This window comes from Musca autumnalis, unplaced genomic scaffold (assembly GCF_047663935.1).
Source record: "Musca autumnalis isolate F117 unplaced genomic scaffold, ASM4766393v1 scaffold_2, whole genome shotgun sequence".
NCBI classification, from domain to species: domain Eukaryota; kingdom Metazoa; phylum Arthropoda; class Insecta; order Diptera; family Muscidae; genus Musca; species Musca autumnalis.
The window spans coordinates 128,464,657-128,480,713 of NW_027411755.1; the positions used below are offsets into that span (position 1 = coordinate 128,464,657).

At 36.4% G+C, this 16,057-nt stretch overlaps 1 protein-coding gene across 1 annotated transcript in view; it reads right to left on the minus strand.

Moving 5' to 3' along the window:
• Positions 1-333: 333 nt before the first annotated feature.
• The window catches only part of LOC141394634 (sodium- and chloride-dependent neutral and basic amino acid transporter B(0+)-like), a 46,404-nt gene continuing 30,680 nt past the window's right edge, over positions 334-16,057 (minus strand). The window contains exons 5-10 of the mRNA XM_073969357.1: positions 7,745-7,880; positions 7,343-7,670; positions 7,119-7,267; positions 6,926-7,054; positions 6,655-6,861; positions 334-881 (exon numbers count right to left, since the gene is read on the minus strand). Of these exons, the coding sequence (XP_073825458.1) occupies positions 597-881; positions 6,655-6,861; positions 6,926-7,054; positions 7,119-7,267; positions 7,343-7,670; positions 7,745-7,880 (1,234 nt within the window). The 3' untranslated portion in view covers positions 334-596. The remainder of the gene's footprint in view (positions 882-6,654; positions 6,862-6,925; positions 7,055-7,118; positions 7,268-7,342; positions 7,671-7,744; positions 7,881-16,057) is intronic.

Below are 16,057 nucleotides of genomic sequence, written 5' to 3' on the forward strand. Positions count from 1 at the left end.
GGATGCAGTGTATATATCGAAAAGTCATACATTAGAACCATGTTGGCCAAGGTGTATTCTTCAATTCTTTCTTTGAGCTCAGGTCTGAATTTTCCGTGGTTTGACCAGAAATCAAGAAAGAACACAAAAAAACTTGTAAACTTCAACACATTTTTACCCATTTTTTAATATTACCACCAACACAGCTTCCACATAAATTATTTGTTATGGTTCATTTTATGCGACCCCGGCTAAAACACTTCAATTAATGTAAATATATTCATATTGTATAAAATATATTGACAGTTCGCGACTTATTAAATGGTGAACCTCAACTTGAACGATTGTAAAACATTTTTGAATATTACCATATATTTAAGAAACATACAATAATTATAAACTAAAATAATAACAAATTTCTAAAACGAGGAATAAACAACAACTCCAACATTCGGCCTGTTCCTTTACTTTAGAAAGTGGTAAAACCGGCAAAAGTAGGAAAAGTTGTAAACTGCTCTCATATGAATTGTATGGTGTCTGAAGTAAAGGAACGCTTTTCGAGTAAAAAGTGGAAAAACTTGAAGATTATTGAACGTAAAGGAACAGGGCTATTAAATTCAAATGACTTCTTCATCCTTCAGCTCACTCAGTGTTTGAGTTATTTCCACACTTCCAACAAGTTGTTCATATTTTTGTTTCTCTTCAGCTTCGATTGGGAACCAATCATTCGGACGGCAACATCTTAGGAATCGGGTTTTGATCGATCCCATGGAACGGGACATTAGATAAATGGCAAAACCTGGTATACCCAGCCATGGAACGGCTATAAACAATATGGCACACAAATCAAAGAAGAGGGTAGTTATTGCGTGTTCATAATGGGATATAAATAGGCCACCAATCTGAAAGAAATACAAAAATATTATTACAGGCATTGGAGGTAAGTGAATAAATTGACATGGAACAAAAATCACAGAAAATCCTATTTCAAGGACATATCGCTCACTTACTAAAAGAGTAACACATCTAAAAAAAACAGTTTCGAGAAAAACGCGTTTTAAGAATTTGACTTCCCAACTTACAAATATTATTACACAAAAACTATAAACTATGGACCATATTTTGCAGACAGCTAGTTAGATATTTATGTGCAAGATCAATCATGATTTGAAGTGTTTTAGTGCTTCATAACCTCGAAAAACGTTTGTGTTGAATTATTGGCAACTCGTAATGAATGAGCTGTAACTCGTCGATATCAGCATGAAAATTTGACACAAGATAAAGTAGAAGTCGTCGAAAAATAGAAATTGCTAACTCTGAAAACGCCACTCTTTGAGTAAATGAGCGATATGTGCTTGGCGCAACAGTCGGAAATTTATGCCTCACAATAAAACATTCAACAACGGAATGATACTGAGTATGGTTGTCATTATATCAACTCACAAGAAATCAAATAGTTCATATTGTGATATATGGAAACAAAGACATAAAATTGGAAAGATTAGTCACTAGGCATCAAGTGCGAAACGTTTAGTGGTTAGTGTGACAAATTCTCTTGCATCCTTTTTGATTTGCAAAAATCTTCGGATCTTCTTCAGTTCATCTCGAAAGAGAAAAACAACTAAAAAACTGTATATTGCTTCACAAACGAAAACTAACAAGTAAAAAAGCAACAAGTTCGGCCCAACATTTTATACCCTCCACATGCAATTCTTATATGGAATAATTAATTTTCACATTTTCATGTGGAGATTTTTTTGAGCACTAGGAACCTAAAATACCTCATTTTAGCTAATTCGGGCGGCTAAAAAAACGGACGTTGTCATTATATGGGGGCTGTATTCCAACGCGGGTCAATATCCACAAATTTAGATAGAAAAGTTTTTAACCACTGGCCAATGCCAAAGGACACCCAATATTGCACGAAAATATGAATAAAAACTAAAAAACCTGAAATCGGTGCTACTCTTTTATGGGGCCATACTAAAACGTTATGTTGACAATTTTTGTTGGGTCACTGGGAAATTTCGGTGGCAACTGGGAACCTCAAATGCCAAATTACAGGTAGTTCGGTCAACAAATGTAGCTAAAATACTCAAATTACTTAAACTAGGGAGGTACCGTTGTATGGGTGCTACACCGAAACATGGACCTATATCGGTTACTATTAGTTCAGTCAGAAAATGTAGGTGAGACTCTCAAAATACCGAAAATCGTGAGGTAGCGTCATATGGGGGCTATAACTAAACATGTGCCTACGTTTCGTGACTACAGGGAACCTGAAATATCAAGTTACGGGTAGTTCAGTCAAAAAAGTTCAGAATACCGAAAATCGGGTGGACGCATTATATTGTGGTTATACCATAACTTGGCCCTATGTTGAAAATTTTTGTAGAACAATTGTGGCCGCTGGGAAACTCAAATGTAAAGTAACAGGCAGTTCGATCAAAAAAATTAGATAAAATCGTTAAAAAAAAACTAAAATCGGGAGGAACCGTTAATATTTAGTGTAGAAGTTAAGAACTTCAAATGTCAAATTACAGCTACTCCGGTTAAAAATTGTACCTAAAATCCTAAAATGCTTTGTGTCGTGCGGGCCCATGCCGCATACTGGGCAGATGTCTTGCACGGCGCGATCGATTTCCGCCCAATAAGAATTTAGGGGACTGCAATATCCCGAGCGCAGTTGATCCAAAACTACTCTGGTTTGTCATGGCAGCTGACGCTCCTCAGCAGCGATAGATGGGGGATGCACTATGAGAACTTTATTCACAATATATTTGCTTATGGCCATAGCAACTGCATCCGTGTGAATGCTACTTAAACGTGATTGATATGCATGTTGATGTAAGTGTTCTCTTGTGTATCGTTGGACCTCTCCCTCTAGAGCGTGTATATCATTCCTAATGCGCCTGAATGTGTCGGGCATACCCACCTGATGGTGATTGGGATGGCTCTCAGGGCAACACCCAACAAGTACAGCAACGAAAGCATTTCATTGTGTTGCTGTACTGGAAGAATCTTAGCCTCCTCATGTAGATGGTCCACTGAAGACTTGAGGAGGCTCCCTGTTGCTGTTCTCAGGGCGGCATTCTGACAGGTTTGAATCTTTTTCCAATTCGTATCACATAATCTCGGGGACAAAACTGGAGCCGCATTACTTACCACAGACCGACCTATCGCGTTATATGTGGTCAACAAGGTTTCTTTATCTGCACCCCAAGTGCTGCCGCCTAGGGACTTGAGGACCTTGTTCCTGCTTTTCAATTTGTCACAGATAGCTGTCGCGTGTGCGCACGATTTAAAGGAAGTGTCGAATGTGACCCTTAACATTTTGGTGCAGTTTGTGGTCGGAGTTCTGCTACCGTAGACCATGACATTCAACTCTCGTCCAAACTGTGCTGTCCATGTGGTGAACAGAGTAACTTTAGATTTTGTGGCCGAAATCTGCATATTCCTCGATTGAAAAAAGGTGGTAAGATCGGTTAAATAGGTGTTCAGTCTCTCACAGATGTCATCAGGGAAGGTACCTGACGCCAGGGTCATGCAATCATCCGCATACGTTACGATCTCAATGCCGTCTGGAGGGGGCGGAATACAGGAGAGGTAGAGGTTAAGCAGTTCTGGAGATATCACCCCATCTTGGGGAACTGTATCAAAAGCTTTTGATAAATTAAGCGCCACCACCACTCTTCTATCTCACGGTGGTCTCTGGTTGAGTCCTTGACAAATGTAGGTGGTAATGACGTGCAGCGCTGCTGTCGTGCTGTGCTGCTTACGGAATCCATGCTGATGATCGGCAACATGATAGCTATCTCTGATACTGGGGAGGAATAAGGCCTCAAAGGTCTTTGCTACGGGCAACAAAAACGAAATCGGCCTGTTCGATTCACTTTTGCTGGCATCCTTGGCTGGCTTCCATAGTGGGATCACCCTGCCCATTTTCCAGACTTCGGAACAATAAGGGTGGCTAGCGAAAAGTTGAAAACTTTAGTGAGATACTCCACTCCCGACTCATCCAGCTGCTTCAGCATTACCATGGAGATTCCATCAGGGCCCAACGCTTTGGATGATTTAGCGTTCCTGATGGCATTGGCAACATCATCCATTGTAAACTGTGGTGGTTCATCCTTGGCAGGAAGAGATCTAATGCGACGTAATACTCTTCTCTTCGTCCTGTCACTCTCGGGGTGCTCGACAAACTGTCAATTGAAATAACTTGCGCACTTCTTCGGGTCAGTCAACGTAACGTCGCCAAACGTGACTGAGGTCCCATCTTCCCTTCGAAAGTGACTTAACCGTTGCCCACAATTCACCTATACCGGATCCAATGTTGCAACTCTTCAGATGATTTAACCACTTGTTCCGCTTATGCTCGCCGACCAGCCTGTTAACCTGCAGTGTCAGCTCCCTGACTCGGTGGGGAAGTTTCGTTACTGCAGGGAATGTCAAACTACTGGTAGTTCAGTCCATAAAATGTAGCTACAACCCCTAAAATACCGCAAATCTTGAGGCACCGTTATATGGGTGAAGAAGTGTTGTGAAATATGCATAAACGCAAAATACGCAAGATCAATAAAAGCGTTGTCAAGTCCCTGGTGCTTCCCAATAATGTTGGTAAACAGGTAAGAAAGGCGTTAAGTTCGGTTTGTGTTGAAGTAAAATGGAACAATTAGTTACCTTTCGTTTATGAAGAAGACTAAATAGCAAATGTCAGCAAGTTCGTTAAGACAATGCGGCTCACCTTCAAAATACCAAAATTCGAGAGGTACCGTTCCTTGGGGCTGTATCCAAACGTTGATCTATACCTACAAATTTCTGGCTGTAAGTTTTCAGACTCAAAGAAGACTAAATACCAAATTTTCGACATTTCGGTAAAACCTTCAAAATACCGAAAATCAAGAGGTACGCCTCTATGGAGGATATAGGAACCCGCAGACCTATAATGATAATTCTCTTCTGGAATATTTGATAACCCCATGGAAGGCTAAATAACAAATTTCAGTCCTTTAGTGGGAAATTGAAGTCACAACCTTCAGAATTACGAAAATCGGGAGGTACCGTTCTATGGGGGCTATATCGAAACGCGAACCCATACCGACGTATTTCAGTCAGAAATGCTAAAAACCAAATTTCAGCCATTTCGGTGAGTTGCTGTGGCCACAACCTTCAAAACACCGAAAATCGGTAGCTACCCTTCTATGGGGGGTATATGAAGGCGTGGCCTATACCACGCAAATTTCTGGGAGAAAGTTTTGTACCCCCAACGAAGACTAAGTACCAAATTTCAGCTATTTCGGTGTGAGAATGAGGCTAAAACCTTCAAAATACCGAAAATCGGGCGGCTATATTAAGGCGTGGACCTATACCGACATATTTCATATGGAACGCACCACATGAAGACCAAATACCTAATTTCAACCATTTCGATGGAATATTGAGCCCACAACCTTCAACATACCGTTCTACGGGGGCTATACTAAGGCGTGAACCTATACCGACAAATTTTATTTGGAACATTTAATACCCCAAATGAAGACCAAATACCAAATTTAGCCGATTCGGTGGGTTATTGTGGCCACAACCCTCAAAATACCGAAAATCGGGAGGTACCGTTCTATGGAGGCTATATCAACACGTGGATCGATATAGCCCATTTGCAATACCAAACATCCTAGGAGTAATAGAAACTTCTGTACCAAATTATAAAGCTCTATCTTAAACAGTTCGAGCTGTATCTTGATTTCAACAGACGGACGGACGGACCGATCGACAGACGGACATAGAATTTTACCCTGATCAAAAATGTATGTACTGTATAAGGTCTCCGATGAATATTTCGATGTGTTACAAACGTTTAATTATATCTTCCATATTATGGTGGAGGGTATAAAAATTTTAATAGGCCTGTATTGCTATAGACCGCTCACTATCTGCCCGAATTTCATAATAAAATATATGGCAGCTATTTATATTTTATCTTCGAACCGATTTAAATTAAATTTTGTTACCTTATCGTTAGTCACAATTCTGTCACACATTCCAATTTTAATCAAAATTGAAGATACCTACATTGCGTGATCAAATATATTAAATCGGCGAAAATATATGGTAGCTATATACAAATCAGAACCGATTTCAATATAACTTGGTAAACTAAATTTAAGACGAAATTCGTTCACACATTTCATTTCCTCGAAATCGGACAAAATTTGCGTGGTTGGTGAACCAAAAACCTCAAATCGGGTGAAAATATATATGAGAGCTTTATCCAAATATGAACCGAGTTCAATATAATTTGGCAAACATCTTTCTAGACCAAATTCCATTACACGTTTCAAATTTCATCGAAATCGAACAAAATTTGCTTTTTGGTGCACCAAAATACCTCAAATCGAGCGAAAATATATACGGAGGCTATATTCAAATTTGAACCGATTTTTCTAAAATCAATAGCGTTTGGCCTTTGGCCAAAAAATGATCTTCTCTAACTTTTATGTGAACTGTACTCTGATTACAAAAATACATGGACAGACGGACGAACATGCATAAATCGACTTAGAATGTGATTCTATGTAGATATATGCCTGAAAGGAAAGATGGGTCTATCTCACTTCCTATTGCATGTTACATACACCACAGTGTGGTGTGGGGTATACAAATTTTTAATCTTACCAATGATAGAACCATTCCCACTGGTGCAATAAATCTTAAAATATAGACATTCCATGTGGAAAATCGGTGACTTGTCATAAATTCAAAATCTCGCTGGAATCGTTCTCGGCCATAGATCCACAGTATGATTAAAATTAGCAGTAAGTTTATGGCAGTTTGGGTGTTGTAGGTATCGATAGTCAATGCCGTGGAATATGTTATGCCGTGCTAGTAAAAACAAAAATAAATAAATTAGAGATTGATTGCATTTTCATCCAACTGCATTACTTACATTTGAAGAGAAATATAATGAAGTCATTGCCAAGAAGCCTACGAAGCCCAATCCAACTTGTAGTTTTTTCTCTCGCAGAAAAATAAACTCATCAAGCGTTGATGTTATTATAGAATGCAGCTGGAGGATCTAACAAATACGAAATAATTGTTTGTAATAAATTATATTTGTTTTCTTAACCTGCAATAACTACCATTAATGTCATACTAGACCAAAACAACATAAAATAGAATAGAATCGACCATAGATTAGCCCATGGAAAATGGGCCAAAACACTTCCACTGGATAAATACAAAATCCACACGTGCTCCACTTGGGCATAATAGTCACCATTTGTGACCTCTGAAAGAAATAAAAGCACAACAAACACATCAAAACAAACTATTCACAAATAAATGATTGATCGCCTAAACCCACCATTGAAAAAGGTTTCACTTAAATTGGTCAAAACATCCAAGCCAATCATAACCATAAATTGTCCCAAAGCAATTAAACAACTTTGTTTGATCACATTTGTTCGGAATTTATTAAAGCTGGCCATGGTCAGAAATATACCCCAACCAGGTCCGAAGGCTGACATTCCATGCATCGGTATTGTCACAATACCAAACATAACATCACGCCATCGCACAGTAAATAAGTGTCGAAATACATGCCCTGATCCTGGTAGAAAACTGAAGCCAATTATGAAGAAACACATTAGACCAAGGACCATGTAAACCGTATAACGGACTATGGTTCCTATCTGGAAAAAGAGCAAAGGGATGTTATTGTAGATTTTTAAATATAGTAAATCCATACTCAGATACAATTGCTTACCACTTCTGTCTGAAAGAATTTGTATACTATAACCCCTATGATGGTCCAAACCAAAAGAGCGCACAATATCAATTGCCAACTCATTGAAAATTGAAAGTCGTCGTAACGAAAAAGTTGAAAGTCATGGAAAAGATATCTGTAAATAAGATAGGATGATAAATTTTGATCAAAAGGATTTTTTAGTATTTTATTATCAAGGAGATTTTTGATGTCCTTGTTGTCCTTGAATGCAATAACTGAAAAATATTATATAAAGCCAATATTCTCCTCTTTAATATGACACCAACAAGTGCATCGTGCGATAAGTACAAGTATAACAAACATTTTTTTTTTTTTTTGAAAAAATTGTGTCCTTCTAAATTCGAATGTCCTTTAAAAGGTCAACAAGATGAGAAAACGAAAAATCTTAAGTGCCATTTTACTCCATTTTTCCTATAGTTTCAGACGTATATAGTCCGGTTCATGTGTAACGCAATTTTTTGGAAATTGTCGGACGATATTAACCCTGGCTTGGCCGGTATATATAAATATATATTAGGCCTTGGCGATTTGTATGGAAAAAAACCTTAATGGGCACTTCGCGTTTCGGATTCCTAAGATTGAACTGAGCAAAAAAGTCCACTAGAGCATAGGTCTACGGTGAAAATCGAGCCTCCCGATTTTGATTTTAAGTTTTTTATCCACGTTTTTTAGACATTTTGGCAACAGCCAAACCATTGAGATTTTCGATCCAACACAAGGACAAAAAAACTCTCTAATACATCGCAAAAGCATTGGAACCTCCTTCAGGTAGTTTTGGCCTTGAGAAAGTGCAAACTTTTCGAAAAATGTCGATAAGTGGCACTGTTCTACAAAAGTTGACCAGAAAAATATTCAAACGTTCTGATGCAAAATTATATCGTGTTGGGATCCATGGACAACGACAATGCCTTGAGTTCGTTTGTGTCACTTCGTTTTATTTTGTTATAACGGTAAAAGTAGTGAAAATCTGAGTTTTTTACATTTTCAAATTTAAACGGACATATCTTCTTTTTTCACAACGGATTTCTATTGATCCTTCTTCCTTTTAAAGGGGTTAATAATATCTTTCGAACAAGTTATTATATGGTAAATTTCAAATTTCCTTTACAATTACATAGAAAAAAATTAAAAACTTTTTTGGCGAGCACATCCGCCATTTTTGGTGCATGGGTTACGAAAAAAATCGTGGTTTCAAATCTGTTCGCGTTCACAAAATTGGATGCTGCACTCAAAATTTATATGCGGTTTTACTCTCTTGTAAAGAAAAAATATTTAAAAATTCCTATTGTGTTGTAATAAGAACATGTATATATGAATCGTTAGCAGCATTTGATATCTATCCGTAGATGCTAAAATAGTTGCTAAATTTATTTTTATTTTCGCGGAAAATCAAAAAATATTGAAGAAATCTTGGAATAAATTTTATTTATTCTAAATCAGAGTCCAAAAAATCTCTAAAAAAATAATTTAAAAATACGTACAGAATCTAGACAACGCGTAGAAAAATGTGAGACCAAAATTATAAAGATCGCGTTTATAACTTGCATATTACAGCAACAATAAAGAACGGAAACTTATCGTTGGAAATTATTTGAAAAATATATTTTTGGTTAAATACGAAAAATTAGAAAAATAAATGTTGGGAGTTATTCTATTATTTCGTCAAATTTCGATCCAAATCCTGAAGTATTTTGCTTTAACTTCTACGAGAAAAGTAATTAGTCATCGTGAAAGTATATTTCGTCACCATAAATGCCAGAAGACGTAACCCACAAATCCAAAACTTTACAGGAGAAGCAAAAAACCTTATAAAATGAAAACCTGTTTTATAAAATATCAATCTTATAAGGGCGAATATTTGGATATTAGCAATCCTGTAGGAATGGGAATATGTAGTGAGACCAAACTGCTGAAGCGCTTGATTTGGGGATCCTCCATTACAACAATATCTGCAATGTTGTCCCATTTTCCGAAATGTAATTTCTTGAATAGGATCGTTATTTTTGAACGTAGAAGCTTGAAATTTTGCAAGAGCATCTATTTCAGCTTTATGTATCGGATTTCATCAAAAAACGAATTTCGATTTTCATGTGGGTTACGTCTTCGGGCATTTATGGTGACGATTTGCTTTCTGTGATAAGCAATAGAAATAAGAAGTAGAGAGTAATATTGAAATTACTATCAAAGAAAAAACATAGAAGTTAAAAACCGTATAATTCGCGAATTGGTTTAAATCGGTTGAGGTGCATGTGCTTTTCGGATACAGGGAGTCCATGTCTATCAATATGTATGGATTTTCCCATGTTTCATTCAGCGGCCAAAGTGTGCCATCAGTTGCAACTTATATATTTGTTCCACAACATCCCATAGGGACAAGGGAGACTTCTCTCATATCAATGAGTGCACCCCGATTCATATTAGCTCAATGATATGGGACCTACAGTTTATTGCCGAGTCCGAACGGCGTGTCAACGACACCACTTTTGTAGAGAAGTTTTACATGGCTGAAATACTCAGGAAATGTCGCCAACATTACTGAGGGGTATTTTGCCACCGTTGAAAAGTGTTTTGATGTTGCCTGGCCGGGGAATCGAACCCACGACCTTATGTGTGCAAGGCGGGTGTGCATACCATTGCACCACGGTGGCACCCGACAACTTACTATTCAAAAAACCTTCAAGGGGGCAAAAATTACGCGATGGCCCCCTATTAAAAATACGTCAATATAAATTATTTTAGACAGATTTGTCAAGAACTGCGGATGTGCCACCGCATTCTATTTTGGGATAAATAGGGATATTACTCCTGAATCTTTGTAATTTGTGACACACATTTTTGGCAAATATTAAAATCGCGTATAAAGGATTACATTTATGCAAAAAATAATCAAAGAAAATCGCGGTTCAATTCGCGGAATTGTCAAAATATATTTTTGCAGATTTTCCTACTTTCAAGGTATCTATATCCGGCGTTTTAGTGGATGGATTCGACCGCGGAAGATCTCATTAGATCCGGCACGTAAAAAAAACTAAAATCACGCGGGGTTCAGGGGTACCTGTACGACAGTTGTAAATTTTAAAGCCAAAAAATAGGGTTTTTCAGAAAATTTACGCACCAAATTTTCGACTTTGGACTCCTATTACTAGGAAGCTGTACGGAGCACACTCATGAGATATACATCGAACGACGTGGAGTTCTACAATCCTTTAAACTGGTTTGGATTATTATTTAGTTGCACCCTCTAATTATAAGAAAAATTCGAAAAACACTGAAATCAAAACTTCAAAATGTCAGCATCGATTTTAGGGGGATGCAGTGTATATATCCAAAAGTCATACACTAGAACAAATGTGTTCTTCTTTGACACAGCGGTGCCGAAGTTTTTCGGCAATTTACACACATACGACCCGAATGCATAGAAAGAGCGTACGAAAAAGAGATAATGTTTTGATTTGTTTTTGTTTTGTAGCGTGCGTGCATAAAAACACACTAACACACAGTCATAAGTTGCCAATAGTTTGAATACATTCACATTTTGGGCTGTTCTCTTTTTGGTCACGTCTGCACTAGAACCATGTTGCCCAAGGGGTATTGTTTAGTTCTTTCTTTGAGCACAGTTTCGAATTTTGCGTGGTTTGGCCAGAAATAAAAAAAGAACACAAAAAAACATGTTTACTTCAACACATTTTTCCCATTTTTTTATATTACCTCCAACGCAGCTTCCACGAAAATTATTTGTTATGGTCCTTATTATGAGATCGTGGCTAAAACACTCCAATTATTATAAATATATTCATATTTTATAAAATATATTAACAGTTCGCGACTTATTAAATGGTGAACCACAACTTCGACGATTGAAAAACTTTTTTGAATATTACCATATATCACCAATATTTTTGAAAATTTAACATAGCTGAAGCCAAGGTTTACCCGTTTAGAATACGCGACTTGTGATTCTATATTATACAAATTAAATATTTTTGGATGAAATGAAATGTTTTTGGACCTGGCAAAACATATTGGCCTTAAAAGATAATTTGGGTGGAAGCTGTGGCTATCTTTATGTTAAAAAATGGGTAAAAATGGGTTGAAGCCACCATGTCTTTTTTTTGTTTTCTCTCGATTTGTGAGTAAACCACACTTCTCTCGATTTTCCTGTCAAAGTAAAAGTAGAAGCAAACTAAATAAGGATCATCTCACTAATGTATTACTTTTCAAAATTTGAACTGCTTCTACCGTTAAATGATGCTGACATTTTGAAGCCAGATTTACAGTGGTTTTTGCAATTTTATTCTAATTTCGTTCCGCAAACAGGTTTTTCAAGATATCATAGATAGGATTGTAGAACTCGCGATTCTGAGTTATTTGATATATGTGTCGTGAATGTAGCCTACACAGCTTCACAGAAATCTGCATCCAAATACGAAAATTTTGTGCGAACATTTTTCTAAAAATCATATTTTTCGGGCCTAATTTTTACAATTGTCATTCGATTTCCTCGTACTTGATTGCACATTTTAAGTTTTTACGTTCCGGATCTAATAAATCATTCCCCGTAAAAATCCATCTACTAAAACGCGAGTTACAAGAAAGTCCAAAGTAGAAAAATCACCTAAAATTGTTTTTGGAAATATCGCGTATTTTATCGCGTTTTCTGCTGTTCGTTTCCACTGCAATAAAACAACTAATACAGCATCTTCGTTTTAGCGGAAACAGAGATTTGCAAACTTCACTGATAAGGGAGCTACATTCATTTTATCCCAAAAAATAGTGTGTGATGCTACATCCACGGTTCTTAATTGATCGCCATGAAATAGATATATATCGATGTAGATTTTCATGGTGGACATTGAAATCGGATGCGGAAAAATTGTATGCACTTTGCGCAAATTAGCGATATTTTATAGGTATTTTAATGGTAAGATGCAGCTGATGCTACATCTTAGCCACCAAATTAAATTTCGAAAACTATATTCAAATTAAAAGATACGGTATTACTGTACATGAAAATCACATGCGGACAAACTGATTTTGATAATTACGCGATTTACACGTATTTAAAAATGCATATAAATAAAAATGGGTTATTTGACTTCTATTTCCATTTCAGAAGCTTTGACATATATCCCCATCAACCCAATTAGCTTCCCTAATGGGAAAGCATTAATATGAATGTCAATAAAGCAAAATCCGTCTATTTTGTTGGAAGATTTAAGCAAAATGAAGGAAGTATTCCTATAAATTTTTACAATATTTTCTACTACATAATGCATGTGAAAAAATATTTTTTTAAACAAAAAATTATTTTTTTGACCGAAATATGTGCTTATTTTGGCTGTAACATCCAAACTATAACACCAATCTGTATGATTGTAGTCTCATTTGATTTGACGTGAAGTTTGGATCCACAACAATTTTTTATGTAATTTTATGACCACTAAATGGGCCTTAATTTTGAAAAAAGTAGACTTATATTCAATAATTTATCAATTTTTTGTACATTCCGCGAATTCTGTGTAACATTTTGCAGGTATTATGCAATCTACTCGCTGAAGTCACTTCGAGAGAACTTTTTTGTAACAATTGTGCTCATTAAAATAATTAGCGTTTTTATAATATTTTCTTTCTTAAAAAGCGAAATAAAAGCGCCATAACTTTTGTCCGCAACAACCAAAAATTGGCTCGCGACCAGATTCGTACTGGGAATTTTTTTCTTAACCTACATATCAAAAATCGTTGATGTAGCGCGAAAAAAATTTATCCTTTTTTTCTGAAATGGAATATGAAATAATTGACAATATTCCTGATATATTTTGTTTTTTTTTTTTTTTCAAAATAGTCTGGCTTAATCCCATTGTTGTTGTTTTATTATTTAAAAAAAAAACTAATTTATTAGTGGAAAAAGGTTTGGCATTGTTCGCCAAGGGGTAAGGTAGAGAATACTAGTTTCGATCCACGCCACTGGATCTCATCAGTTCCCTTGTTTCTTGTTTGTGGATATTCTCCACCGAAGTTATTTTTCAATAACTTCTTCAACAAGAAACTTTTTATACCCAAACATCAATCGTCAGCTCGAAGTATCTATCTAATATATAAAAGGCAATGTGTGTATGTTAGTATGTTTGTATGTTCCGAATAGACTCAAAAACGGCTGAATAGATTTTCTTGAAAATTTCAGATAATGTATTGGGAACACCGGTGGTGAAAATAGGCTATATATATTTTTGAATGGTCGTCGCGGAAGTGAAATTTCGCGGTCATCCCAAATTATTCAAAAATTTATTATTTCAGATAATATACCTAATTTTAGTAAGCGTGACTACAAAACGCTAAAACACTGGCTTCAATATGTGGGATAACGCGGTCAACGCCATATTTTGGAATACAGTAAAATCCCGATGACTTGAGATGTCAATATATAGAAATTCCGAAAAATCGATTGGGAAATCTTATGAAATTTTGTATGTGGTGTTTTTAGGTCTAAAGCTGAAAACAGATACAACGTTTGATTAAAGTTTTGTGTCGTTTTGGCCGTTTTTACACTGTTGGGCATGATGCCGAAAAATTCAAATTCATTTGAAATATATGCGGACAAACAGATAAACGCTGGACTTTGGTATCGTCGTCGCCCTGTTGTTGTTGTTTTTTTCTCGACGCCCAACGCAAAACTTTAATCAAACGTTGTATCTGTTTTCAGCTTAAGAATAGGTCATAATCTATTTTTTTATCCCGCTAAGTGTAGTGACCGGTGGTCCTCCCCACATTTTTTTTAAGAAAACCGCTAAATTCAAGTTACTTTTTAATATATTGTTTACAAATTGTTTGCAATGCTATGGTAATTACAGTCTTGACCCTGAATGGTCGTCGCTAAAGTGAAATATCGCGGTCATCCCAAAATTTTCAAAAATGTATTATTTCAATAAATTAGAACTGTCGTGAGCTGTTTTTATACGGCTAAGAGTAGTGACCGGCGGTCCTCCCCCATAATGTTTTTAAGAAAATCTGAAATCTTAGATATTTTTGAAAGTATTGTTTACAGATGTTTTCCCTGAATGATCGCGGTCATCACAAAGTTTTCAAAAATTTATTATTTCAATTAATATACATAATTTTAGTAAGCGTGACACAAAAATGATATAAACACTAGCTTGAACAAGTGGGATAGCGCGGTCGTGAGCTATTTTAATACGGCTAAGTGTAGTGACCGGAGGTTCTCCCTCAGAAGTGAAATATCGCGGTCATCCCAAAATTTTCAAAAATGTATTATTTCAATTAATTAGAACGGTCGTAAGCTGTTTTTTACTGCTAAGAATAGTGACCGGTGGTCCTCCCCACAATGTTTTTTAAGAAAATCAGAAATCTTTGATAGTTTTGAACGTATTGTTTACAGATTGTTTTCCCTGAATGATCGCCGTCATCACAAATTTTTCAAAAATGTATTATTTCAATTAATATACATAATTTTAGTAAGCGTGACACAAAAATGATATGAACACTAGCTTGAACAAGTGGGATAGCGCGGTCGTGAGCTATTTTAATATGGCTAAGTGTAGTGACCGGAGGTTCTCCTTCAATTTTTTTTAAAGTCCATGATATTTTTGAACGTATTGTTTACAGATTGTTTGCAATACTACTGTAATTACCGTCTTGGCCCTGAATGGTCTTCGCGGAAGTGAAATATCGCGGTCACAAAATGTTCAAACATTTATTATTTCAGATAATAAACATAATTTTGCGTGCCTAAAAAATGCTATAAACGCTGAAAACTAAACAATAAGTGGGATAGCGCGATCAACTCCACATTTTGGAATACAGTAAAATCCCGATAACTTGAGATGTCACTATCCAGAGGTTAAATCCACCAAAAATAGCGAAAATCAGGCGCCACCCTTCTATGGGAGCTACTATATCAAAACGAGGACGTATACTGAAAATTCTCTGCAAGACTGGTTACGACCCCCAAAAGTGACTATATCTCCAAACTATCGAAAATCGGGAGGTACTGCTTTATGGGAGCTATATTAAAACGTGAACCTATAACTGTTGCATACCGAGCGCAAATAAAAAGGCGTGTCTTTCGGTCGATACGAATATTTATGCTCTCCTCTTTAAATTACATTAAAACCAAATTTTAGCCATTTCGGTGTGATAATGATGTTAAATCCTCAAAAATAGCGAAAATCAGCCGGTACCGTTCTATGGGAGCTATATCAAAACGTGGACCTATACTGACAATTCTCTGCAGTAATAATTACGACCCCAACCGAGACCAACAATCCAATATATAGC